Source organism: Toxorhynchites rutilus, chromosome 2, assembly GCF_029784135.1.
Source record: "Toxorhynchites rutilus septentrionalis strain SRP chromosome 2, ASM2978413v1, whole genome shotgun sequence".
Classification (NCBI taxonomy): domain Eukaryota; kingdom Metazoa; phylum Arthropoda; class Insecta; order Diptera; family Culicidae; genus Toxorhynchites; species Toxorhynchites rutilus.
In genome coordinates this window covers 317016513-317043304 of record NC_073745.1, presented here as the reverse complement: position 1 = coordinate 317043304, position 26792 = coordinate 317016513, and the positions used below count along the sequence as shown (strand labels likewise).

The 26792-nt window shown below is 38.3% G+C and overlaps 1 protein-coding gene across 21 annotated transcripts in view; it reads left to right on the top strand.

Annotated features, from left to right (window-relative positions):
• The window catches only part of LOC129765026 (glucose transporter type 1), a 647147-nt gene that overhangs the window by 441948 nt on the left and 178407 nt on the right, over positions 1-26792 (top strand). For 20 of the 21 annotated variants that reach the window (XR_008741328.1, XR_008741330.1, XR_008741327.1 and 17 more), the window contains one exon: positions 3034-3250. The exons of the other annotated variant lie outside the window; for it this stretch is intronic. Coding sequence is in view for 16 of the 20 variants with exons in the window: in XM_055764813.1 (XP_055620788.1) it covers positions 3034-3250 (217 nt within the window). In the remaining 4 variants the exon portion in view is untranslated. The remainder of the gene's footprint in view (positions 1-3033; positions 3251-26792) is intronic. 21 annotated transcript variants of the gene reach the window in all.

Here is a 26792-nt window from a genome sequence, read left to right as displayed (position 1 = left end):
GTATTCCCCAAATAATTTTTTGGTGCACAACATTAACACCTGCTTCACCATAGCGTCAGTTCAATGCATTGATGACAGAAAACAAACAATGTCAACTGCTTGGAAAAAGGCTGAATATTTGCTTCAGCAGAGATTCATTATCAATACCTTAGCGAAAATATTTCCCTCTCGCTATCTTCCCTCCTTGTTTATATTTATCATTACGACTGCATAATTTGCAACACCAAACAATCATCAATCATAGCATAAAAAATTAGGCGATTGTTGCATCGTTACAGGGCCAATGCACATGGGAGCAGTTACAAATGGGATTTCAGCGTAACGAAGATGCACTATTTTTATGTACGGGTTATGGAGCACGCACGTACGCATACAAATACCCATATACGATGGCTTGAAGCAACAAAATATACACACACTTATCTCCATTTTGCGCTCTTCTCAACAGAAGCCCTTCCTGATAATATTGCCAGTCTAGATTAGCTTATCTGGCATCCTTTGTGTTTCCTAGCTTTCCTACCGTTATGCGAAACCAAATCACTGACAAAATTCTAGAACATTTATTTTCTTGGTGAGCTGACGATAGCCTAGCTTGATAATTACCCACACAATTGTGTAGCTCAGAACTTTAATGCAATGGCGTCAGCTTGATGCAATGATGGCAATACCAGAGACATCAGCGAGTGAGTAATTTGGTGAGAAAGGCATTCGATCCCTCGCTGTCCAGCTCGCCCAGCAACGATGTTGTTCAGTCGATTGCCTCACGAAGAATGAAAGTTTGCCTCATTCCATTCCATTCTTTGTTTTTGAGAGGCTTTAAACTTTGCATTTCATTCGCCTCTATTTTGCCTCAGTGAGATCCACTGTTTATACTCTAGGCAAAAATTCCCCTTCGTTCTTCTTCTTTTCCTTTGTTCACGGAGACTCTGCTCTTACGATTTCAAAAAGAGTTGGTCGTTATTGACAGCTCTGTTCGGGAAAGCACACAAACGGACAGAACAAATGTATGAGAAAATGGAAATGCTTCCAATTCTCATTAATTTAAACCATATACAGACTATGGGATTATAATGTATAGCATATCAAACAAATCTTAGGGAATTTCCGATTCGTTTGGTATGTAAATCGCCAAAATCCGTTTGCGGCAAAAATAGTTATTAACGTTAACTTTATTTCATAAAAACGAGACCTGTTTTCAGATTTGGCACCCTTAATGAAAGACGTAGTTCTACGTCAAAAATATAAAAAACATGGTGACCTTAGTTTCGATGCCATGTAAGCTATGAAAAACAATTACATTCAATAATTACGAAAACAAAATCTGGGTTTTTTAAGCGTAATGTGTTTCAAACAACTAGCTCATTGGCTTTATTTTGATATATCGATCATCTAAATCAGTCCAGTAGTTCAAAAGTTATGAATGATTGAAAAAGGTCATTTTTGGAAAAAAAAGCGGAAAAGTTGATTTTTCGGACCACCATAAAATGGAAATGGCTACCCTAATTAAAATAAAATTAAAACAAACGGGTCTAATATTTTACGATGAGTAATAAAACTACAAATTTTCATGAAAATCTGACAATCACTATATCGGTTTGGCATGGAATCCAATTTTGCGCTTGAACCATTCTCACCCCCACTCAGTGTAAATAAGATATTGTTTCGAAAATATTGAAATTCGAATGGAAAAAAATTACACAATAATTCTATCCAATATTTACAATTTTAGTAGTCCTGTATAATGCTGGGCATGACATTTTTTCTGATGTGTTATTTGATGGCTATTTACACATCAAACCTTGATGAATTATTAAATAATAACTATTTGTACTACAGTTAAGTATTATGCATTGGAAGTTGTGGAAATATGTCTCCTATTAAACGGCTTGCAGCTTTCTAAAATGTTCGCAATATTTGGCAAGATATTACTAATAGTAACTTTCTCCATTTTTGACCCCATTTCACCCCATAACCCATTTTCACCCCCATCGACGGTAACTCAGAAATACAATTAGTATAGTTTGGAGAGCAGAAAGAGTTTTTTTGTATGAATAGTTACCTTTTGCTAAACAGCAAAAAAATCGTTGTAAATAAAAGAAATATAAAAACGCTATGAACTTATTTCCCAACCCAATATATAAATGTATTAAAATTATATTCAAAGATACTTTCTTACTACAACATTTATGATTTTAAATGACCACTAGGATCATATAACGTCATCAAAATACATTTAAATAATTGAAAAAGGAACCAGAAGTTTTCGAAACAAAAATCGTTTTTGAAATTTCGTTATCCAGTAAATATGATAAAAAAATATTTTATGACTTTAAGTTTTCACATTTCAAACGTGACGGAAAAATAATGGTTTTTGAGTTATTTAAAATTAAAAAGTGATATTTATTTATTTTTTCCCAAAAAAAATAATTTTTTCGCTGTGTATATGTTCTTGTGCTCCCGTGGCCGAGTGGTTAGCGTCATAACTAACATGCCGGGTGTTCGGGTTCGATTCCCGTTCTGGCCGGGGGAATTTTTCGTCAAAGAAATTTCCTCCGACTTGCACTGTGATCACGCGTATTCTAGAGCTTGCCACTCAGAATGCATTCAAGGCGTGTTATTTGGCATAGAAATCTCAACTAAGTACTAATAAAAATGACGCAAGTAATACTACGTTGAGACGGTGAAGTTCCTCTAGGAACGTTAGTGCCATTGAAGAAGAAGAAGAAGAAGATGTTTTTTTCTAAACGCTTATCAAATCCCTACAACTTGTTCTTAGACAGTTTTTACAATCAATAGACTTTGAAAAAAATAATTTTAAAATGAATACGTCTTTTTCAAATAATTTGAAACGAATACACTCTAATTTTGCCGATCCGTCTTTTCGTGTGAAAATACTCATATTACTCTGTACTCAATATTAATATTGAGAGATGTAAACGGCGAAAAATAGAATAGTGTATAAATTAGTTGAGGTATTGACTCGTTGAGGTCAATTCCACCATAATTAATGTCTCACTGTACTTTCTCCCACAGTTTACCGTACCCAATCGATCGACTCGCAGCGCAGCAGTGGCGTAGACGATGGGCGATCCTCGTCCGCTCAGCACTCACAGCATCACCGTTCATCTCGTGCAAGTTCACTTAAGCGATCAAGATACGTAGGAGGAGACGGAACCGCTTCAATTGGCTCCCGCAAAAGCGATCGCGGCGATGGGGAAGATGAGGACTCACTGCGTCAATTGCTTATCGAGTAAGTTTTCGCCTTCGTCCACTCTTGTTTTTTTTTTCTTTATTTTCTTTCTCTTCTCAAAACGGACATTGAAACCATAACCATAACAACTTTCTTCTCTCATCCAACTGAACCATATGAAACAAACAAAAAACTCGTTTATTTCATGTATCTCATCAGCAGCCAACTTTCATCAAATTGATTAACATTTTCTCTGGCTCTTGTCCCACTTTCTCTTATGTGTCTCTCTCTCTCGTGTCAAACTGACGTGAATTGAACGTGTTCAGAACAAAAAAAAACACCAAAAATAGTCAAATCACCCACCCAAAGAATGATTTTTCAATTGCCTGTTCGTGTCATCCAGAATCATCCTCGTTCCCTCTCGACCCAAAGCAATAGCTGAATATAAACTTTTATTTTGTATACTTTAGCACACCCTCATTTCCACCTCCCTCTCACTACCAAGCCACAAGTGAATGAACGAAGGCGCGCAACAAGCAAACGAAATCTCTCCCCCATCAGCATCCAGCATCCATCGAGCATCAGCATCACTTGTATTTTTTATTAAATTTTCAGATGCGTCATATTTTCCCATTATTAATTTCTCGTTTTTTGTTGCGCTCCTCTCGACTCTCATGCTGTTCAATGTTTTATCAAGAATCACATCCAACGTCAAGAGGCAACAGTGGCAGCAGCAGCAGCAGCAGCATCATCTGCAGCATACTTCATCCACCCTCCTCCCCCATTCCACCGCAGCAACCCCTCACCCGAATGGTGTTTTTCTATGTGTATTTTTCGTTCGTTAACTGTCGTGATTTTGTCTGTTCCGTTCAAAAGTTCAAACAAACGCCATCTGTCGAGCATTTATTAGAATTTCGATCACCGCCGCCTAGCACTTAGTCACCGAGATTCCGTGTTGTTCCGTGCTGAAATTGGGGGCGTGTGCTTATCGCTGAGTGTGTATCGTGTGTCTAGTGTTTCGCAACAAAAGTGCAGAAAGCATGAAATATTGAATGACGTTATACTTTTTTTTGTTTCTTTCCTCTCTCACCCAATGGTTTATGAAATGATTCATTTACAACAATTATTTTCGGTGGGGGGAAAATTCTGACACAAAAAAGGCCCAACTTGAAAGCGACTTCCGTTGCATTCCAGAGGGCAACAATGCACTTAAACTTATTTCGTTTTTTTTCTGGAGAAACGAGGAGCATTGCACCTCCCAAACAAAGCGATATTTTCTCCCGTCTAAAAACAAAAACGTGCAATTTTTTCACCCGAATTAAACTGACCGGCGCTGTATAATAACACGCGAAATTTAGTCCTTCTTAGAAAAAAAAAAAGAAAACAAGAAGATGGAGAGTGCTGGAAAAGCACGATAAGAGCAAACAGAACCACGTCCATCAGTCGGTTCTCGTCCGCTCGTCAGTCAAACCAACCGTTCCAATTGGATCCTGCTGCTGCCTGCCTAAATGTACCTTTGGGACCCTCGTCGAGCGTCCATTCGTCTGTCCAAACCAACCGTTTGTGCCGGCGAGGGGCGCGCATTTTAAAGGAATTTCTTTTATACGAGCGAGCAAAAAAAAAAATAAAACGAAAAAAATCATCAGCATCAACGGCAGCGGTGGCAAAAAGCTTCCAGAAATACAAAAGTCCCCCTCTGTTTCTAACACTCCGACCCGAACCAACCTTGGTGTAGAGTATCCCGTAGCGCGCTGTTATCCAACTCGGCCTTTGTTATGGCAGCAGCAGCAGAAGAGTCGCCTTTTTCGCAAATGAAAAAGCTTATGAATGATGCGAATGAGGCGACAGTGGCCATCACCTAGCGGTCCACCACCCCCTCCCCCTCCCTCAACTCGGACCGAGATACAGAGAAGGATGAGAAATAAAAATCATCCTCTCCGGGTTGTGACTAAAATGTGTGTGTCTTCTCAGAAAGCGAAGTGAAACAATGCTTACGAAAAGGGAAAAAATGGAAATGTTCGCACTGTGAGTCGGGAATTCAGAGGACGTGTCAACAATCAGAGTTGATGGAAACACACACACACACACACACACACACACACACACACACACTCACACACACACACACACCAAAAACACACGAAGATCTTCCAGCAGCTTGGGTCACGGAAAGCAAAGCCCCGTCGCTTGATCCGAGCTGACAGTAACAATTTCAATATTAGAGAGATGAGTAGGTCCTTTCCCTGGAGTTGTCCAGAGCTACAGCAGCACCAGCCTGTGTTCGGACGAAATGAGACCGGCACAAAATTATGCATTCATGAAATGATTAAAGGGTTTGAAATGGGATTGCTGAAAACCCGTCACGAGCAAGGCGTCACGGGTACAGAGTTCGAGGCAGTGCGTGACAAAGTTGGAAGATGTAGCGAGCGGCTGGGAACGATGCTGCCCAATTAAGATGTTTGTCTTACCCAAAGGACAAATGTTTCCACTGTTTTTTTCCGAGCAGAACTTTCTTGTGTTTCGTGTCATTTAATCAATTTCGCGTAGGGCATTTCAGCTTTACGGAGTTGAAGTATGTGCTGTCGCAGATGCTACGCATTGCAAACTATAGAATAAAAATCTGTCAAATAAAAAAAAATTAAACTTCCAATTGAAAATAAAAATATGGTACAAATTATTTATTCATTTCTATATCAACAAAGTTCTGTAGAAAAAATCAGTTGCACACAAATTTTGGAAGTTTTTTTTCTTAAATCTAGGATGTTTCAGTAGTTTTTAGATCTTTTCGTGTTCATAATCAAATAGTTGACGTTTTTCGTTTTTATTTTTTAACGCTATACTATCGGATTTTTTTTTGTGTCGGATCCAATCCGCTTAGATTGTTCTAGCGTAAAGAAGTTTGCGATCAAAGGGCCTGGCCGGGTAAGGGAGTAAAAAATGCCCCAAACCAAATCACCAACTGTATGGTAAATGTTGTACACCCAGGTTTTTTTACGCGGTTATTTTTTGCGCGGTTTTTTTACGCGGTTTTTTCAATTAACGCGTTTTTTTTACGCGGATTTTCAAATTAACGCGGTTTCCTTACGCGGATTTTCCAATAAACGCGGTTTGCAGTGCAGTGCAGTCCCCCTCAGCTCACATTTTTCTCTCATGTTCCCTCAGAGCATATTACGGTAATTAGTGCTTGTAACGGAGCTTAGCGCTTAGTGCCGCACCTTATCACGATTCTTACGTGGATTTTAGGTGTTGGGTAACGGGGAGCTCGCCGGGCGGTACAGCGGGACGGGGTTTTAACGGGCAACGATTCGTGAATGTCTTTCCCTGTCTACTTAGCTTTGTACGGTCCAACAGTAGTACTGCGCGTGCATCGGCAGAAGAGTGTACAAATGTACAAAAAAAGCAGATTACCTCATTCGTGAGGAAAACCGAACTATAGCTACCTGTAACCAACGAAATTGCAGGAAAAAACTACGGGTTTTCGGAAGCGAGCAACACTTAACTTTCAATTTTTTTAAATTTTTTTTTATTTTTACATAAGGATAGCCCCATTTGATATCTATCATTAGATGACATGTTTTTTTACGCGGATTTTCCAATTAACGCGGTTTTTTTACGCGAATTTTCGAATTAACGCGGTTTTTTTACGAGGTACGTATCCCCCGCGTAAAAAAAACCTGGGTATATAGGATATTAAATAAGGAATTTTAGCGGTTTTTTTGAACCCCTATGTGGTTTAACATAGGATCTATAGTGAAAAACGCCCTTTACGTTTATTTCACGCCATCCTCAAAAGCTTCGAGATAAAAATTTGAAAAAAAAAACCGAATGTGCATCTTACTACGGTGTATCAAGAAAAATTATCAAAAAAATATTCCATCAAAAATTTAAGTACTAAAACAAATATTGAAATTTTGTTTGAAATTTTTTGTTTTGTGATTTAGAGATTCAGTACTACTCTAATTCATATTTAAATATGTTCCTACGGTTTTTCTAGATTTGTGTGATTTTTTTCAGACTATTTTTTTTCAGATTTATTTCGGATTTTAAATATTTCAAAAAAAAATTTTTTTTTATTATTTCCATAGTAAGGCTGGGTAAGGGATTATATTTTAGTACCATAGGATCTATGGTGAAAAAATCACTTTTTTCATTTTTTTTTCACGCCATTCTCAATAGCTTTGAGACAAAAATATGAAAAAATACTGAAAGTACATCTTACTAAGGTGTATTGATAAATATCTTCAAACTATTTTTTCTTCAAAAAATCTAATAATAAAACATTTTTGAATACGCAGTACAAAATTTTCTGGCATTTCGAAATTTTGAAAAAAAAAATATAACTTTGAGACCCACTTCTGCTCTAATTTTTATTTAAATGCGTTCATATGTGTCTTTTTTTCTACATGTGGCTTAATTTTTCCAGAATTTTTAAGAGCATTGCGAGACACAAAAATAATTTTCTAGATCGTCTGCATTATTATTTTTATTTTATTTAAATCGATTATATTTTTGTATTCGTTGTAAGACTCAAATAAAAAAAAATAAAAATAATTGTAATTTTTGACTTTATATACCTTTTTTGCAACAAATTCGATTTTATACTTGTATCGGTATAAAATCAAATTTGTTTCGAATATAACTTAAAAACCGTCTGTATTCTATTATTTTACTGAGCATACAGACTTTCATACAAAATACTGATAGGGGGGAAGAACAAGTATTAATATTCATAAAGGGGAGAATGGAGCAAAAAAGGTTGAAAACCACTGCTCTAAATGTACCGACAAAATTTAGACATATGAAAAACAAAATTTAAAAAAATGTATAAGAGCAGTTATGGGTCTCTAAATTAGAAATAAATTAAAAGTGGCCAAAGGCAAAAAAAAATTTTTTTTGCGCATTCCTCTTAAAAATTCAAGAAAAAATTAAGCTACATGTGGAAAGAACAACACATACGAACGCCTTTAAAGATAGAGTAAAATTGGGTCTCAAAGTAATATTTTAATTAACAATTAAAAAAAATAAAATTTAATTTAAAATTAAAATAAAAATTAGTTTAAACATTTTTTTAGCATTCGATTTTTTGATGATTGACCGATACACCTTAACAAGATGTGCGTTCTGGATTTTTTTTTCATATTTTTGTCTCAAAGCTATTGAGAATGGCGTGAAAAAAACGAAAAGGTGCATTTTTCACCATAGATCCTATGGTGTACATAATAAGGACTCAAATATTGGGTTGGGGAAAAAGAAATGTCGTATATTGTCAATATATGGCAACACTTAAACATATATTGTGTTGTACTTATCGCATCGGGTCATACTATACGGCTATTTAAAGACGACAATCTGTGCTACAAGTGTCGTTTTGACAGTGTTGTGATTTTCCTTTTCGGTCTCAAGTTATAGCGCGTCAAAGATGGAATCCACCAAGCAAGAAATTCGCCATATTTTACGATTTTACTACCTGCGAGGTAAAACTGCAACGAAGGCAGCCGAAAAAAATGTAGCAGCCGTGTAGTTTATGGACCCGATACTGTAACGATTCGCACAGCACAGCGTTTTTTTTTCCAAAATATATATTTTTATAAAGGCTCATATGGCGTTAGCCTCACGGGGCCGGGAGTTCAATACTTTGACAATTTTTCTTATTATCTATGTTAGTAATATGTAACCGATTACTCGCGGTTGGCTCGAGGTTAGTATTACAAGTGTTTTCGTAATTGGGATGTTGCTGTCTCCAATGCTCTGTACGTGTGCCCGACACGGGATACTTCCTATTGGGATGCAGCTGACCATTAATCAGCAACGCCCCCCTAGTCTGTACCTCATATCTAGCGTGGTGCGTCTTTCTCGACCCGAGGAATCCAGGATAGAATGGTCACTAGCCGGCGCAATCATCAGTTCGTGTAGAGTTGTCATGAGCGGTACAACCTTTGGCTCTTGTTGAATGATCAGTGGACTGCACAACCTTTGGCCCGTGTGTCTGTAAAGAGTGTGTGTATGTATTGCCGCGACTAAGTAAACACAGTAAGTACAGTAAGTAAAGTAAAGTAAAGTAAAGTAAAGTAAAGTAAAGCACAGCGTTGGTTTGATCGATTTCGTTCTGGTGTAGTGACTGTCGAAGATACACCCCGTACTGGTAGGCCAATCGTCGTGGAAACCGATAAAATCGTTGAAATCATCCAAGTAGACCGGCATGTGAACACTCGCTCGATTGGCCAGGAACTGAGTATAGACCCAGGGTACGTTTATGATAAGGTAGTCTGGACTGACTAGTGCATTAGTAACAGTGAGGCTGTGACGTGTTAGCTTTGCAAGTATCGTGGAGTGGTATAATGAATTCGTCTAAATAAGTTTATTTCTTTTGTATTTTAGCTAAATGTATACAATTATTCATTGCTGCGTAAAGACAATCTATTAAGATTTTTTTTCTAATCAAAACCTAGGGGAGATTGTGGTTCGGTAATTCAGAGTTTAGCTTCCTGAAGCTCTCTGTAGCTCTCCGATACCTCCTACTGCAGTGCTTGAATTAAGCTTTCAGAACTAGCAGAATCACTAGAATCACAATTGATAGTGCTGCTCCCGATTTCATTTGACGGAATATCCCTCTCGGGATAGTCATGTTTCGTCCCATTAGAAAACTGGACCAATTCTGCGGATGTAATGGATGATTTATTATTTTTTACTCTTGCTTGATGTCAATCAAGACCTTTCGGCGAGTCGTCCGTTTTGATTTCCCGAGGCATGAGAATCGTTGGCCTTTCGACAGTAGGAACAGCTAAAAATAAACATTTTTATGTAATAATTGTAACTATAATATTAATTTGCTCAAATTTACCTGTTTGTATCAGCTTTCGACGATATTGTACTTTCAAGCCATCGATATGAATGAAACAATCTGGACTGAAGTGAGGCGAGCAAATGTACATGTTTTTAGTATTGCTGTTTAGGTCCTGTCCAAAGAATCGAAGCCATTTCTTCCGAATAGTCACATCCCTTGGGGATCGATGGAATGATAATTTGTGGGATATGTTTTCATAATTCGAGTTGAACTCGAGCCAGGGTATCAATGACCGAACGCTCACGCATCCGGGTGCCACACATCGAGCCATAGAGTTATCTGAAAATAGAATGCAGTCGGGCCACCGTAAAAAGATCACTTTAAAAAGCAACATAGAAACAATTAACGCATTTTGATGAACTCAATTCTGATCATGAGTTGTCCAATTCAATAATGTTGTTTTGTCCAAGATGGTGGAGTTAACAGGTGGCTCGTAATTTACACTATTTAGAAAAGACGTATGAGGAATGGCAAGACGAAAAGTTTGGATTTGTTTATGTTATTACTTACGTTGATATGGTTACATTTGATTTCGTCGAAGGTATTTGAAGCAGTATAATAAATAAACAGTTGTCGTTGAAAATTGTAACCTAGTAACCTTTATGCATATGCTTCCGCCAGCTGGCTCGGCTAATGTGATTCAAGGAATGCTTTGATCGTGGTACCGCCACTGGCGTATAATTTGCAGCTTTGTTTTTTGTGCTGGTTCATAACGGCAATCAACCGTGCCGACGAAACTGTAGTCAATGTTTAGTGTTGATTGGATACCATCTATGTAAATAAGTTCAAACTTACGGGATACGTCCGAACGGCAATTCTGACATTACGTTTTACCTTCCACTTCACTTATCTTGGTTTTGTCCACATGATTTCTATGGCAACCGCTTGGCGCGCTGCAGTTTGTTTATGTTTGTTTATGGTGTGCTTCGCGCATAGCAGAAGTATGGTTTTACTGTGTTGATTGTGTTGAGGTGAACACTTCTAAAATGCCCAAGAAAAGGCAATATTGTGAAGAAAGCCTAAATTATGAATGAATCAATATGATGACAGTAAACTCAAGTAATGATAAATGCAACATCTAATTGTGAATTCGAATGTTTTCATTCAAAAATGGAGATTTCTAAAACCGGACAAACCATGATAATTTTTTTGGGCAAACCATGATCAGAGGTGGTCAAACCATGATCATAATTCTTCTTTAAGGCAAATCGTTAAAAAACATAAAAATTTGAATAACCTTATGGTAGTATTAGCAACGAGAGACTTGGGGCTTTTCAACAAACCCAAACTCGTATCGATTATGTGTGATTTTCATGAAGAAAAATCGATTTGCATTTACTAGTTGCGTAAAAACACCCCAAATTGGACAAACCAAGATCATTTACCCTATTCGTAATAAAAAAACACTTGTTATGAATTGCTTTGCGATTGCAGATTTCCGTCAAAGCTAAGATGTCATAGTTGAGAGTGTATAAGTGAATCGTGTCGGACACACTTCGAGTCCAGGATACCTTCTCATAAACGTACCCTGGTACAGACCATAAAACCGTTTGGAACCATTTGCAGAAGATTGGATTCCAAAAAAAGCTGGATGTGCCACACGAGTTGACGCAAAAAAATATTTTAGACCGAATCAACGCCTGCTATGCACTGTTGAAACGGAACGAACTCGATCCATTTTTGAAGAAGATGGTGACTGGTGATGAAAAGTGGATCCGTACGAAAACCTGAAGCGGAAAAAGTCGTGGTCGAAGCGCGGTGAGCCGGCCCAAACCATCGCCAAGCCCGGATTGACGGCCAGGAAGATTTTGCTGTGTGTTTGGTGGGATTGGAAGGGAATCATCCACTATGAGCTGCTCAACTATGGCCAGACCCTCAACTACTGTGACCAGCTTGAACGCTTGAAGCAGGCGATTGACCAGAAGCGGCCAGAAATGATGAATAGGAATGGTGTTGTTTTCCACCAGGACAACGCTCGGCCTCACACATCTTTGATGACCCGCCAGAAGCTACGGGAGCTCGGAAGTGATGTCCTATTGCACCCACCGTATAGTCCGGACCTGGCTCCAAGTGATTATCACCTCTTCTGGTCCATGCAAAACGCTCTTGGTGATACTATGTTGGTTTGCGAAAACTGGCTGTCTGAGGTTTTTGCAAATAAAAAGGGGGTGGGAGGGCGTTTTATAAGGGGGGGATAATGAAGTTGCCTTCTAAATGGCAACAAGTTTGCGAACAAAACAGTGCATATTTGACTTAAATTGGATAATTTTAAGTATGTTAAATAAAGCGTCCAATTCCGATCAGAAATACGACATTTCTTTTTCCCCAACCCTATATATGGTACTACTGCCAAAATGTTTTATTTAGTACCCTATACAATATTTTCCATACAACTGGTGATTTGGTTTTGGGGACTTTTTACTCCCTAACCCAGCCAGACTCTTCGGAAATATAGAAAAAAATTGTACCGCGAAACACTGAAAAAATCACACATATCCAGAAAAGCCGTAGGAACACATTTAAATATGAATTAGAATAGTACTGAATCTGTAAAAAAAATTTTCAGGATTTCAATTTTTTGTTAGTACTTAAACTTTTGATGAAATTTTTTTTTTGATAACTTTCCGTGATACACCGTTGTGAGATGCACATTCAGTATTTTTTTCAAATTTTTATTTCGAAGCTTTTGAGGATGGCGAGCTCTCGTGCCCGATTAGAGGTGACCAAACTTATGAATTTGAAGCCTCTGTAGCACAAACAATGAATCGAACCCGAGCGAAAGAATATGGAAGAGTTGCCCACGGGTAGACTGAAGTCAGTAGCAGCAAATCGCTTAATTCCTCAGTATCCGCAGTACGAGCACGGTATTTGCATTATGAACTGTTGTGTGCGATATCGAAAAAACGCTGTGTGTAATATAAACATTAGGAAAGCCTGTTAACGTCTCGCTAGCTGGAGCAAGACCACGTAGCATTATATGCCTTCTTAAGAAAATGGAAATAACTTGACAGTTACATGACCAAAATTAGGAAAAAAATTAGGAAATTAGTTTTTAACTAATTTATTTATTGTAAATGTACTAAATAACATCGCAAACTGCTTCTAGAACATTTTCCGAACTAGCGAACTAGTGAATTATCAAGATCGCACATAAATTTTGCATATGAAATTAAGTAGGCGTTTTTGCTCGACAGGGGCGTTTTATATATTGCTCCGGCATAAGGCAACAGATTATTCAATGCAACAATTTTATCGGCATTTGAGAGACACTCGACAAAAATTTAGAGGAACAGATTGAGAAGTCGAAACTTTGGAATGGTTTTTGAAATGTATTAGTGTCTCCTCTCCTTGCAACCGACATACCCACGAATGCATGAAAACTAAAGTTACGAATCGTTCAATCTAAGGGTAGACAGAGGACTTTCCATTTCTGGTACATTTTGCGATGATGCAATCCTCTAATTTACTCCAGACTTTGATCGATCGGCTAATAAAACGAATGAACGTATCAGTATGGAACGTTCACAGGGATTTTTGGGATAGACTTGGCTGAAAAATTCATATGTTAACAGTAGTACTTTTTGCAATATTTTCAAACTTACAGTAAATTTTGTAGTATTGTTTTTCAAATCGATTAAAAAGATTTCAATATGCTATTTTTTAGTTAAAGTAACAAATGAACCTTATACAGAATTTGTTGGAGTCTGCCTTCTGGTTTGCAATGCTATCATCACTTATTGAAATATTGATCACCAAAGACGAAAGGGTTGTTTTTCATTCAATCATGAAATTATCCGTGTCAAAAGGATCTAAAGAAATTGTCAAGAACTCAGATAAAAGCTGATTGATAAGGTTACTTATATTTGCTATTGACTCAATTGGGTAAAAATGGTGTAAATCTACAAAAGGTATGGAAAAACAGGAAGGAATAGATTTTTAATTTCCTCCTATTATTTTTGTCTACTTCACCTACGAACAGGGCCCGAAATCTTCGAAGGTGAAAAATGAAGACCGACTCTCCTCTCTATAGCTTCGCTTCGATTAGGACTACTTCGGCATTCGCCATCGACAGAAAGTGAATTGACTAGAAAATGAATTGACGAGCATTGAGAGCGAGGATGATTGATGAATTATTATAGTCAATAATTATTCAAATTGACGTGACTAATGATTGCAAATCTGCCTTTTCATTCAATTGACTTCAATCCACACTTGTATTTCCTCCTTACATGAATCTCTTACCCGCGTACACAGTCTTATTCTTACGTCCATATAAAGTGAAACGATTTCTGATGCAAAAAAGTAGTTACACCATTAATGAACGGTTTATTGTCTACCCACCATGGACTGCAAATGCAAATGTTTTTGTATTTTTCGAGTGTTAAGTTTCTATAAGACCAGTTACGTTTTCCGTTGTTTTTAGTTAGTTTGATTAATAAATCTGGAAAATGACGAAAGGAAAAGTGCTCACGGATAGATAAAAAGGACAAATCGATGCATTTCACCAACAAAATTGCTCGTCGGATTGGACGATCCCATCAAGTAGTTCTCAATTATTTGACGACTCCTCAAGGAAACGGTAAAAAGAAGAGAGCTCCACGTAAATCGAAGCTCCCAGACCGGAATAATCGGGAAATAGTTAGAACAGTTTCGAATATTTCAAAATCGCTTATGCAAATAAATCAATCTTTGAATCTAAGTGTTTCACGGGAGACAATTCGTCAACTTTTGGTAAAAAGTCCTTGCATGAAGAAGGCTGAGAAGGTTAAAGCTCCTAATCTTACACCATCTCACATCGAAAGACGTCTGAGTTTTGCCAAAGCTCACATGAATCAACAGTGGAACATGGTATGTCTCGACAAAGAACGTTTTCAAAAGAATACATTTTGCTATATACCATAATGAATAGTTATTCAGATATTTTTTTTCTTTTTTAATCTTCAGTGACGAAAAAAAGTTCATTTCGGATGGTCCTAATGGTTTCAACGGGTACTGGCGTGATTTACGGAAGGAGGGACAGTATTTTTCAACCAAGAATTTTGGTGGAGGCTCTTGCAAGGTTTGGGCGGGATTCTGTGCAACCGGAAAGCTCAGGATAGCTTTCACATCATTCAAGGATTACACACATGTTCTGAAATCCTCTCTCCTACCGTTTTTGCGTGGATATCGTCACAAAATATTCACATTCCAGCGAAATAATGCTACTAAAGGGTGTGTCACATCAAATTGCATCACGGAAAAAACGCTGTAGAAATTTAATTTTTAGGAATTATATCTTCAGCTTTCGCTTATAATCGGATAAGAGTGTATAGATCACGTTGGCCATGCTTTACTGTCAATTTTTCGTAAATTTGGAAAAATGTCGTCGAACGAAAAAGAGCGTCGTGAATTAATCCTGTTCACTCATTTCGAGAATCCGGAGTTGTCACATCGGGACATCGGTAAGATGCTGGGAATCGTCCAATCCACGGTCAGCAGAGTACTAAAACGATACTTCGAGAACCTAACCATCGACCGAAAGGTGAAGAACGGCAAAAATGGATGCTCCGTCAGTGAAAAAGATCACAAGCGCGTAGTTAAGCAGTTTAGACGTGATCCGAGAAGTTCGGTCCGGGATGTCGCCAATAAGCTGAATTTGTCAAGTTAATTCGTCCAGCGGACCAAGCAGCGTATATACAAGGTTCAGAAGGCTCCTAACCGCGACGAAAGGCAAAACATGGTGGGGAAGACGCGAGCCCGGAAGCTGTACACCGAAATGCTGACGAAGCCGCATTGTCTGGTAATGGACGACGAAACCTACGTCAAAGCGGACTGTTGTTCTGTTGTTCTTCTCCGCAGAGGACAAATTCAGCGTTCCGGAGGAGATTCGCAAGCAGAAACTATCCAAGTTTGCCAAAAAGTACATGGTGTGGCAAACGATTGCTCTTGCGGAAAGCGGAGCGCCCCCTTCGTGATGACCGGCACGGTAAACGGGAAAGTTTACCTTAAGGAGTGCCTACAGAAGCGCTTACTACCACTATTGAAGCAGCACGAGGGCCCGACCATCTTCTGGCCGGATCTCGCTTCGTGCCACTATTCAAAGGACGTGTTGGAGTGGTACGAAGCCAACGGGGTCATCTTCGTGCCAAAGGAAATGAACCCGCCCAACGCACCGGAGCTTCGCCCAATAGAGAAATATTGGGCGATTATGAAGCAGGCCCTCCGGAAGAACCCAAAAGTTGTCAAATCGGAGGCGGACTTCAAGAGAAAATGGATTTCTGTTCAAAAAAAAACTACAACCTGACGTTGTACAGAACCTTATGGACGGGGTAAAGAGGAAGGTGCGAGCATACGGGCTTGGGCTCGAAGTATGAATAAAAAGAAAATGCCAAAAGTTGTTTAATAGGATCGGTCTACTGGGCGAATTTCTACAGCGTTTTTTCCGTGATGCAATTTGATGTGACACACCCTTTATTCATACCAGCAAGGAAACTAAACAATGGATTACGGACAAAAAAACTTTATTTTTTGGATTGACTGGTTCGCTCTGACCGGTTCGCAGAATCTACACTGAAGGAAAGTGGTACACCACGATTGAAGAGCTCAAGGTAGCAATTTTGGTAAAACGGAAAAATATCGAGAAATCCGTTCAGAAAAATTTTGTAAATAGTATGCCAACACGAATTTTCCAGGTTTTTAGACCAAAATGGCAAGGTTGCCAATTATTGACATGTAAATCAGGCAATAGTTTTGAATTGTCATTGATTATACATATGAATTTTGAAATGGTCTTAAAGAAACCTGACAGCTGAAATTATCATATTTAAGCACAATAAATAAACAAACAAATCTTTTGAACGAAATTGACGTTAAATATACTTTATTCTAAGCATTCAACAATGTATGAATGTATCTTGTTGAAATTCTAACTGCTTGTGTTGCAACTAAATAAAATCAGGGTGGTCTTATAGAAGTTGGACAGGGTGTATGTTCCCGAAAGAAGGATGACTATTTCTGTTATTGTCGGAATTGGTCGTAGTTTTTAGCGGTCCTACTGTGAATTCACGAACCGTCGTAAATACGTAAATTAAACTACTCGTCATCTCATGGTGACAAATGAAAGCGCTTGACCCAAAATATTCCGACCGAGAATTCAAAGTTTTTTATATTGGCACCTCCGGTCATGATGCTGCAAAGTTTCGCCGGAATTATTCTGTTCTCTCTTGCTCTCGTTATTCCGGATGATTTTCACTTCTATATGCTCTGTAACGCGCGGAACGCAATTGTTGCCATCGGCGAACTCTATGAATAAATGAGAGCGAGCGATGAAAAATGCAATAAAGGCTAAGTCCACGGAGCAGCCACTTTGCCACCAAATTATGGATGGAAATTGGTTCGTCGTGCCAGCTTTCATGAATTTTCAATTTTTCATCGACAGCGGAAGAATACATTTGGCCTTTTGGGTGGTCTATAGATGTGTGCTTGTATATACGAGTATTCGTTTTTATTTTTCGCTTGTCTTCCCCAATGAGCGCAACGAGTCGCCATTTTGGTCCCGGATTAGCATAACAGTCGAGATATGCTGATTACAGTTTTTAGCCTGGAATAGTACGAATAATAATCAAATAGCGGAAGAACATGAATTAAAACCACGCTGAATTCATTTCCCCGTTTCCTAGAACCTTTCAGACCGCCGTTCAAAAGCAGGAAATGAATCTAGATTTATATCCTTTTTTTCCACTATGTCGATTTCGCTCACTCAGTATCAGGAGGCAGCAGCAGTTCCGAACATGCCGAGATATCATTTTCAGATTCATTAAAACAGAAATTGGTAGGATATCTTGTCGGCAGATGTAAATCCATTCCGGCACCCACTCGTGATGGTGATGAAAATTTTACGATCCACAGACTGTCAAGTGGAATCAAAAGAGCCGGATTTAAATGGATGAACGAAAAAACCAACCGACCAACCGGTTGACTTTTCTGGGGGGCATCAATGGCCGGCAAAAATATTGGGAAAACCTGGGCCTCGGGCAAAACGTTGATAACAAGTTTAGCCACATGTCCGGCTCTCAATGCATGTGTCAGTCTGTTTCATGTCGACGTTCGGAGTACCGAATGTGACTTCGAGTCTGACTGCTGCAATGCAAAATCCAGAGTCAATATTGAAGTACACTTTGGCAAACAGACCGTTCGTTCGATACTCGAGCCCGGAAACCGGGCGGCGGGGCTTCAGAATCGGAGATGAACTTGGATAATTTAATTTTGGCTTGAGCCATTTTTCCTGCCAGTAGCATCCTTCGGGAAATCTGGCCAAACAAACCGTCGGCCGACCTGAAACGGCTCGGAAATGTCCCCAAGGGGTCGATGGTGGGGCCGCTGTTACCGACCTCGTCCTTGTTTGGTCATCCCCAATTGATGGAAGAAAGTCGGATCCTGACTCGAGTTGGCTACGTTATTTAAATGCAAATGCAAATATCAAATGCGCTATGTCCAAACTCACTAAATTTGATTCCACTCACAGTTCATTTGGCTGAAGTGAATCGAACATAAGACTGTGGATACGGATCTTTTCGAGCGGATGTATCTCTATAATCAGAAAATTACAGCTTTGTATTATTTACAACCAGGGTGAATTGAAGGAGTAAACATGAAATTGAAGAAGAAAATTAAAACCGAAACTATTCTAATACTGATGAACACATTTCAATAATCAAACGACTCTGAACTAATAGAATGTAAGAACGGACATCATGAAACCACGCGGGTCCTTGACTACCCGGCTGTGATAATCAGATTTCTGACTTCTTTGCAGATATCCATCAAAATTTCATTACCCTCTCGCGAGAAGCTCTCGGCAAACTATTTTCCGGTGGAAGCATTGCAAAAAATATGTTTTACGGCCTCTATTCCGCCGCCATTCAGGATATTCTCGTCATCCTAGTGTGGGTGTAAATGTGTACATAGAGTCCAGCCGAAGGCAGCTCACGGAGCGAAATATGTTCATGGCGAAATGAGTGCTGAATATTCTATGCCTTTCCGTCGGTGCCCTTCCGGATTTGGATTTTGCCGTATTTCGCTCATTTTCGGCACTGCGAGAGTGGTAATTAACAATTATGCAGAATAAGTCATGGAAATTACTTTATTATTAGTGCTAGTTTTTTTTTTATCGCGCTTCTTCGTTTGGATAGTGCCGAGGGGGAGAGTGAGCAGCGATGGCCGTGGGATTACGAACATTCGCACCCACAAGGATAGTAAGCTTAAGTTTTCTGCAATTAAACTTAATTCAATCATTTCAGTTTTGCTTTCACGCTTCCAACTGGGAAATAGCGCAGATAGTAGGATAGTGAGCAGATTGCAGATTGGAAGCGGATGGGAAGTGTGATTTTACGCGTACATAAATAGAAATAGAGCACTGCCTGGTTGCCTCAGCGAAGTGTTCGCTTGCGATGTAGAACTCCAGCCTCAAGGTATGACTTATTGGAGATGGAGTTCAATTAGCTAATTGAGACGGAAAACGGCTGTTTCGTGTCGGCAGCTGCGTTTTACGTTCGGTGACTAAAAGCGGAAACTATAGTATCGGAGAATGGAATCGTTGGTATCGTTGCAGTTTATCCTAAAAACTATTCTTAGGTGAGGGTACGACTATAGATAATGCATTCGTCTACTTCGAAACTGCACAGAAACTGTAAAAGTATAGTACATTTCCCTCATTCACTTGTATATATAAAAAAAATCTCTGGACAATTTTAAATCTTCATCTTGGCATTTTTGAAACAGCCAAACAAAATTATATAAAATTTTACAATTTTACTGAATTAAAATGATGTTGATGCAAATGCTACGACTGCCTCTCATGTACTACTATAAGTCATTGACCAATTTGTTCCGAAGACACAGGAAAAAAAACCAGTTCACCCACCCTGTTCCAACACTAGCCTTCGCCGATTGAAGACTAATGGAAGACCGTAACACCATAATGACTTTTGTAGATCTCGCTAGGCATGTAGCATTTAAAAACTACAGGGTTTTAAATAAGAGTGGTCAATATCAAATTCGAGCTCAGCGCAAATTAAGGTTTAACCCAAGAAGTCATAAATTACGCACAAGAAGAAGCCTCAGCAATCCCTGGTACGTTTTCGAAACCGACCCAATCAATAGCAACCTCATTCAAGAAGCATTGAAAATAATCCAATTCTATCTGAGATCGGTCCTCATCCTGTGATTACAACGTTTACAACGCCTGCTCGAAGCTAAAAATATTATCTTGCTCTGGTCCTGATGGAATACCGTCCATTGTTTTAAAACGTTGCGTTGATAGTTTATCGCTGCCATTATCAACACTGTTAAATGCTCAATTCAGTGTGAGTGTGAACACACATCTCCTTACATCCCATTCTTTTCCTAATGAAAATGTGTCACCCTTCTAAACTCGAGTCGACCGCGAGTAATCGGTTTCCTATTTTATTAACCATAGAATTAAGGAAACATGTTAATATAGGCTAGTAGAAATATAGTTAAGAGTTTGGCTCCTTTAAACTTATGTAACTGAGCCTGTAAAAATAAACGGATTAATAAAAAAAAACGCTCAATTCAATGCGGATTTTTTCCCAATGCATGGAAAGAGTCATATGTTTTCCCTGTATTTAAAAAAGCGTCCAGGAAGCATGTAAAAAATTACCGCGGAATCGTCTATCTATGAGCCATCTCCAAACTTTTCGGAATAATTGCTCTCGATTTCATCCAACACGCATGTAAAAATTACATAGTTGAAGAACAACATGGATTCGTCCCAAAACGATGCACTTCAATAAACCTAAAGCTTTATACGGCACTTGAATCTAAATGTCAAGTCGACGCCATATAACATTTCGGCTGAAAAGTTTATAAGGTAACACAGTGAAACTATTTATTTTTGCAAAATTCAATTTTATTATCCAACATAATTGCTTCGAGGGCGATAGAGCGATTATAGCGATCTTGTAACTTATCGATACAATTTTTATAGTACTCTTTCGGTTTTTCCTTAAAATAGGCCTCAGTTTCGGTAATTTCGGTAATATTCCACAGTTGCAATAGCTGGAGCAGAGTCCGGATAACGTTGGTCAAGCCATACTTTGGTTTGCAATGTATTTTTTTCCATCTAAAGCAATGCTTTATCAATACACGAAATTCGGATTTTTCACCTTTTTTCACAATAACAAAAGTTTCTTCACTCTTAAAGCTGTAACTCACGAACCAATCGACCGATTGCTGTCAAATTTTCACTCGTATCCATTTAAAGATGGTGCTTTGTGATAGTCAAGTAGATTTTTGCAAGAGGCGCCATCTAGACGTCAACCTTATGAACTTTTCAGCCGAACTGTTACGCCGATTTTTACGCTGCTTTCGACAAAATTAACCATCAAATCACGATCGCTAAATTGCATCGCATCTGCTTTAAGGATTGTTGCTGAACAATGTTGCCGGCAGATCAATGTGTGTAGAAATAGGTGATTTCATACCCTTACCATTCGAGGTTACATCTGGTGTTCCACAAGGAAGTCACTTAGGACCTTTAATTTTCCTGCTGTACCCCAACGATGTCAACCGGATTTTAGAATTTAGCAAGCTTTCTTATGCGGATGACTCCAAACTTTTTATGTGCGAGGAAAACAACGAAGATGCCGCATTTCTTCAGAAACAGTTGACAACTTTTGTCGGTTGGTGTAAAACCAATCGCATGTCGCTCAACGCTTCAAAGTGCTCTGTCATCTAGTTCGGGGTTTTGGTACACATTAGATGTGAGGAAGTAGTCTAATACACGCAAAACGGACACTACATACAAGGAATTCATATACGAAACAATAAAATCAAAAGTACTTTTCAGACGCTTTCATGTCAGAGTTAGGAATACCATCTGGTTGGAGTTGATAATCAGGACACCTGTCACAGCTACGATTTTGAGCAAATCATCATAAATCTTTTGCGATATAAATAAATAAAAACACGTTGAATGTGATTTGAATTAGGATTTCAATTGAATTTTCTTGCAATGTTTCGGTGTATGGATATGCTTTTCCAAATTAGATTTCCCTGTAATGGTTCATTATGGATTCCAAACTTCTTTTTCAACAAAATGACAAAATGAATTAGATGAGCACTGGGGAGGCGCAAGTTGGACCAATCAAACCAAACGTATAATTCATTGCCCTGTCCCGTATTCGTATTGAATGATCAACTGGGAGAACACAGACAATCGTAACAATTGACCAATCCGAAGGCAGGATATTTGTGTAGATATTGCTTGACATTTTTAATTGTTTGATGATTATATATATATATATATATATATATATATATATATATATATATATATATATATATATTATATTTGATGATAATATATATAAAAATTAGGTTGGGAAAAAAGTAATCCATTATTTTAGGGTTAAACTCAAAATCTTTTTTAATACGCTTCGGACTGCCCGATTTTGCACCGTTTTGTTGGGAAATTTGTTGCCATTTTAAAGGTTACTTCGTAATGCCTCTCTCATTGGCGAAAAACTCTAGCAATAGATTTTTACAATCTTCTCATGATCCCAATTTCTTGTCACTTAGAAAGTCTTACAATGCGAGAAAAAAGTGGTGATCGGTTGGTATCATATCCGGACTATATGGTGGATGCCTTAAAACATCCCAATCAAGCTCCTGGAGTTGTGTGGCCTTGCGTTGTCCTGATGGAACACAACACCTCCTCTGTTGGCCAAGTCTGAACGTTTCTGCTCAATCGCTATCTTCGAACGGTCCATTTGTTGACAGTAGAGATCTGAATCTGAATTTTGTGTACTGCACTAAAACAAAATTCAAAAAAAAATTTCAAAAAACAATTAAAAATTTAAATTAAATACACGTATTTTACTGTTACAGTATCGGAATGTGTTGAATCCATTCAATATTTCAGCGACCTGGCTTGCCTTTTCGGCTTTATAAAAGAAAAAGTTAAAATGTACCGATTTTTCTCTTTGTTGACTTCCATTGTTAACACACTGTGACTCACAACTGGATGGGACAACCAAAAAACAATTTTTTGTGTGAAATGTCACCTTTACAACGAGCCAAAACTTGAAGTTTTATGATCGATATTACGCGAGATATTGATCGCTAAAGTCAGCTTCCGAGTAAATAATGGATTACTTTTTCCCCAACCTAATATTTTTGTTCGTTGTATTAATGCGATTGATGCAAATGTCTCGTAAACCCATCACCAAATGACTTTATTTTTATCATATTTGTTCATTTGCGAGGGTCGTTCCCGGTGATGAAACAGGCATTCGGCGGTCAACGATTCGATAACACTGAAGAAATTCGTAACGCAGTTACATCGTACTTCAAAAAGTTGGACGCTACGCACTTCGCGTTCGGAATAGAAAAACTCGTGCCACGCTATGAAAAATGCCTGCGATTATGTAGAAAAATGGAAAATAAAACATGGAAAGATTACGAAAATCACCTTGTTTTTCGTCCTAACTTTATTTTTCCGCGATTTCTGAGGCACTGAAACCTATTTTTTGAACGATCCTCGTAAAGTATTCTCTTTGAAAAAACAAATATTCCCATGATTTTCTGAGCCGAAAAATCTCTGGTTACGTCTTCCTTCGGAGGGGAAGTAAAAGAAGTTGGCCCGGCTTATGAGTTGTTGAGTCTGATAGGTAGGAACAGGTGGAGTAACCTCCCTGATGTCGGTGATTGGCACTGAAGTGGCGGAAATAGGCCGACGAAAAATAAGCGAAGATAAAAAAAAACATATTCCCCATATAAATTTGACAGAATGTGTTACGTATTTAGTGAACTTAGAGTTGCGAAATCAAAACTCGAAACATAGAATATTTCCAATTGTGATAGTAGAGCGGTGAAAATTGTACGATTAAAATATTGAAAATACCAAATGTCATGTAACACCTAAGCACGGACAGATGTAACAAAATTTGCAAAAAAAATTATACTTAATTGATTTCCACAATCTGACCAAAAAAGTCACTGGTAGAGGGTATCCACTTGAAGTCAGACCCGAACTACATGAGCATCTCCAAACAATGCTTCCGCATCTTCGCCAATAGACTGAGGAGCAGTAACAGCTGCTTGCAGTAAATCAATTATTTTAAATTGTTTTCCTAATTTTCACCGTCTGCTTTTTTTATGAAATCGATGATTAATAAAATCATAAATTTAAATTCATAAGACTAAATATATCAAAATCTGATCTATTTATAGAATTATCAAATTTCGTAAAAAAAATCGAAATGTCACAAAAATTTGACTTTTCGATGCTAATTTTATCATAGTAAGATGCACTATGAGTACTTTTCCTATCGTGAAACAAAGGAAAAAACTACAGAACACAGATAATCGTAACAATTGACCAATCTGAAGGCGGGATATTCGTGACATTTTTAATTGTTCGATGATCATATGAATCTGAATCTTTATTCAATTTCTTTTGGTACAATACGAGTTGGAAATCATTATTACTTGGAGAGATGTTGAATCGGCATAATTTGATGCCTCCGCGGTTGGTCTCTGCTGCGATCCGGTTCCGTTGTTTACAGTCACAGCACGTCTTATGCCGTGGGTATGGTTGCTGGTTTGATTATATGGGCCTGGCGATAACTTATATATATATATATATATATATATATATATATATATATATATATATATATATATATATATATATATATATATATATATATATGTATATATATATAAACAAAAATTTCATGCCAACTCGTCTTAGGAGTTAGCAGCACCATCTCAGATAGTAGTGAAACGTTGTGGGTCATTTAAGCAACTTTGCATACTTAAAATATTCGAAAAATAATTAGACTGCTTTTTGGAAAAAGCCAATTCGTTTTTTCTTATTTCTTTACAAAAATTAATAACTTAAAAACTAAGATACAATTCTTTATTTATTTAATTGTTTAAATTTTCACAAAAAATTACCAAAAAAATTTCGCTGACAAAAAAGTTATTTTAAATAATAAAATTCATTTTTCTCAAAAACGTATTTTTTAAATTCCCAAAAATATACAGGGTTTTCCAACTTTAAATTCCGAAAGTAAATTGAAATAAAACACACTTCGAATTCGAATTTCGATGAAACTTTTATTTCAAATTAAAGTTTGGTTTATGCCGTTATGTGTGAAATACAACATCATTCAAATGTCCACCTAGGGTTTCCTCGCACACCTTGATCCGGAACAGGTAATTTTCGATGACTTTTCGGCTCATATGGGGCGGTATCTCGGTCATAACTTCACGAATGTTGTCTTTCAAATGTTCAAGAGTTTGCGGAGAGTTGGCATAGACACGGTCTTTCGCATAACCCCACAAAAAAAAGTCTAGCGGGTTCAAATCGCATAATCTGGACGGCCAATTGGCATCACCAAAACGCGAAATTATGCGTCCCTCAAATTTCGTTCGCAATATGGCCATGTTCGGTCGTGTTGTGTGGCACGTGGCGCCGTCCTGCTGAAACCACATGTCATCCGTATCCATATCTTCAATTTGTGGCAAAAAAAATCGGTTAACATGCGGCCATAGCGCTCACCATTCACAGTTACCGTCTCGCCGTTCTCATTTTCAAAGAAATACGGCCCGATGACACCACCAGACCATAATGCGCACCAAACAGTGACTTTTGGCGGATGCAATGGCCTCTCAACAATCACGTGTGGATTTTCTGAGCCCCACATACGGAAATTTTGGGTGTTCACATAACCACCGAGCTCGAAATGTGCCTCATCGCTGAAGAAAATTTGATGCGAAAATTCAGCATTTTGCTGTTGTTGTTCGTTCACCCAATCGACGCATGCCCGACGCATTCCATGGTCACCACGCTCTAATGTTTGTACCAGTTGGACTTTATATGGATGTAGGTGCAAGTCCAAATGCAAAATTCGCCACAATGATGTGTTTGACAAGCCCAATTGCCGAGCACGCCGTGGGATCGAAACATTCGGGTCATCCTCCACACTGACAGCAACAGCAGCTATATTTTCGGCCGAACGCACATTACGATGATGCACAGGTTTCACAATATCCGCTACGGATCCAGTTTGTTCGCATTTACGCACTACATTAGCGATTGTGTGCTCTGTAGACCGTCCATGACGACCAAAATCCGTCCGTAATGCTCGAAAAACATTTGCCGGTTTTTCATCATTTTTATAGTATAATTTAACCAAATTAACACGTTGTGCGATGCTAAAACGATCCATATTGTAAAATGGCAGACATTCAACTCACAATATGACGCTTTGGTTGACAGCTATGTCAAACGGTTGTCAGCGCAGGGATGTATACTTTTGGAAGCCCGAAATGGAAAACCCTGTATATAATCTTGTGCTAAACCTATGTTCTTAAGATGGTATTTACTTGGGCAGTGTCCTGTTACAAGACCAGTGAATGTGCTTAAGTCTTTCTTACTAAGGCTTAGCAACTGTTGAGTAATTTTAATACTCGGCGTAATAAATTTTTTCGCCTGTTTAAGTTTTGCAGCCATCCAATTGGCTGTCACTTCCCGGTCTTCCCTTTTTTTCAGCTCGCTTTTCAACACACAATCGGAGAATCCACAGAATGGTTCTGGACCAGTGAATGGTGAGTTTGAGCCGTTCCTGGCAAGTTCATCTGCTCGCTCATTGCCCTCTATACCGCAATGGCCAGGAATCCAGTACAATTGTACCGAACTTATCTGACTTAATTGCCGTAAAAGGGAAATGCATTCCCAGACAATTTTTG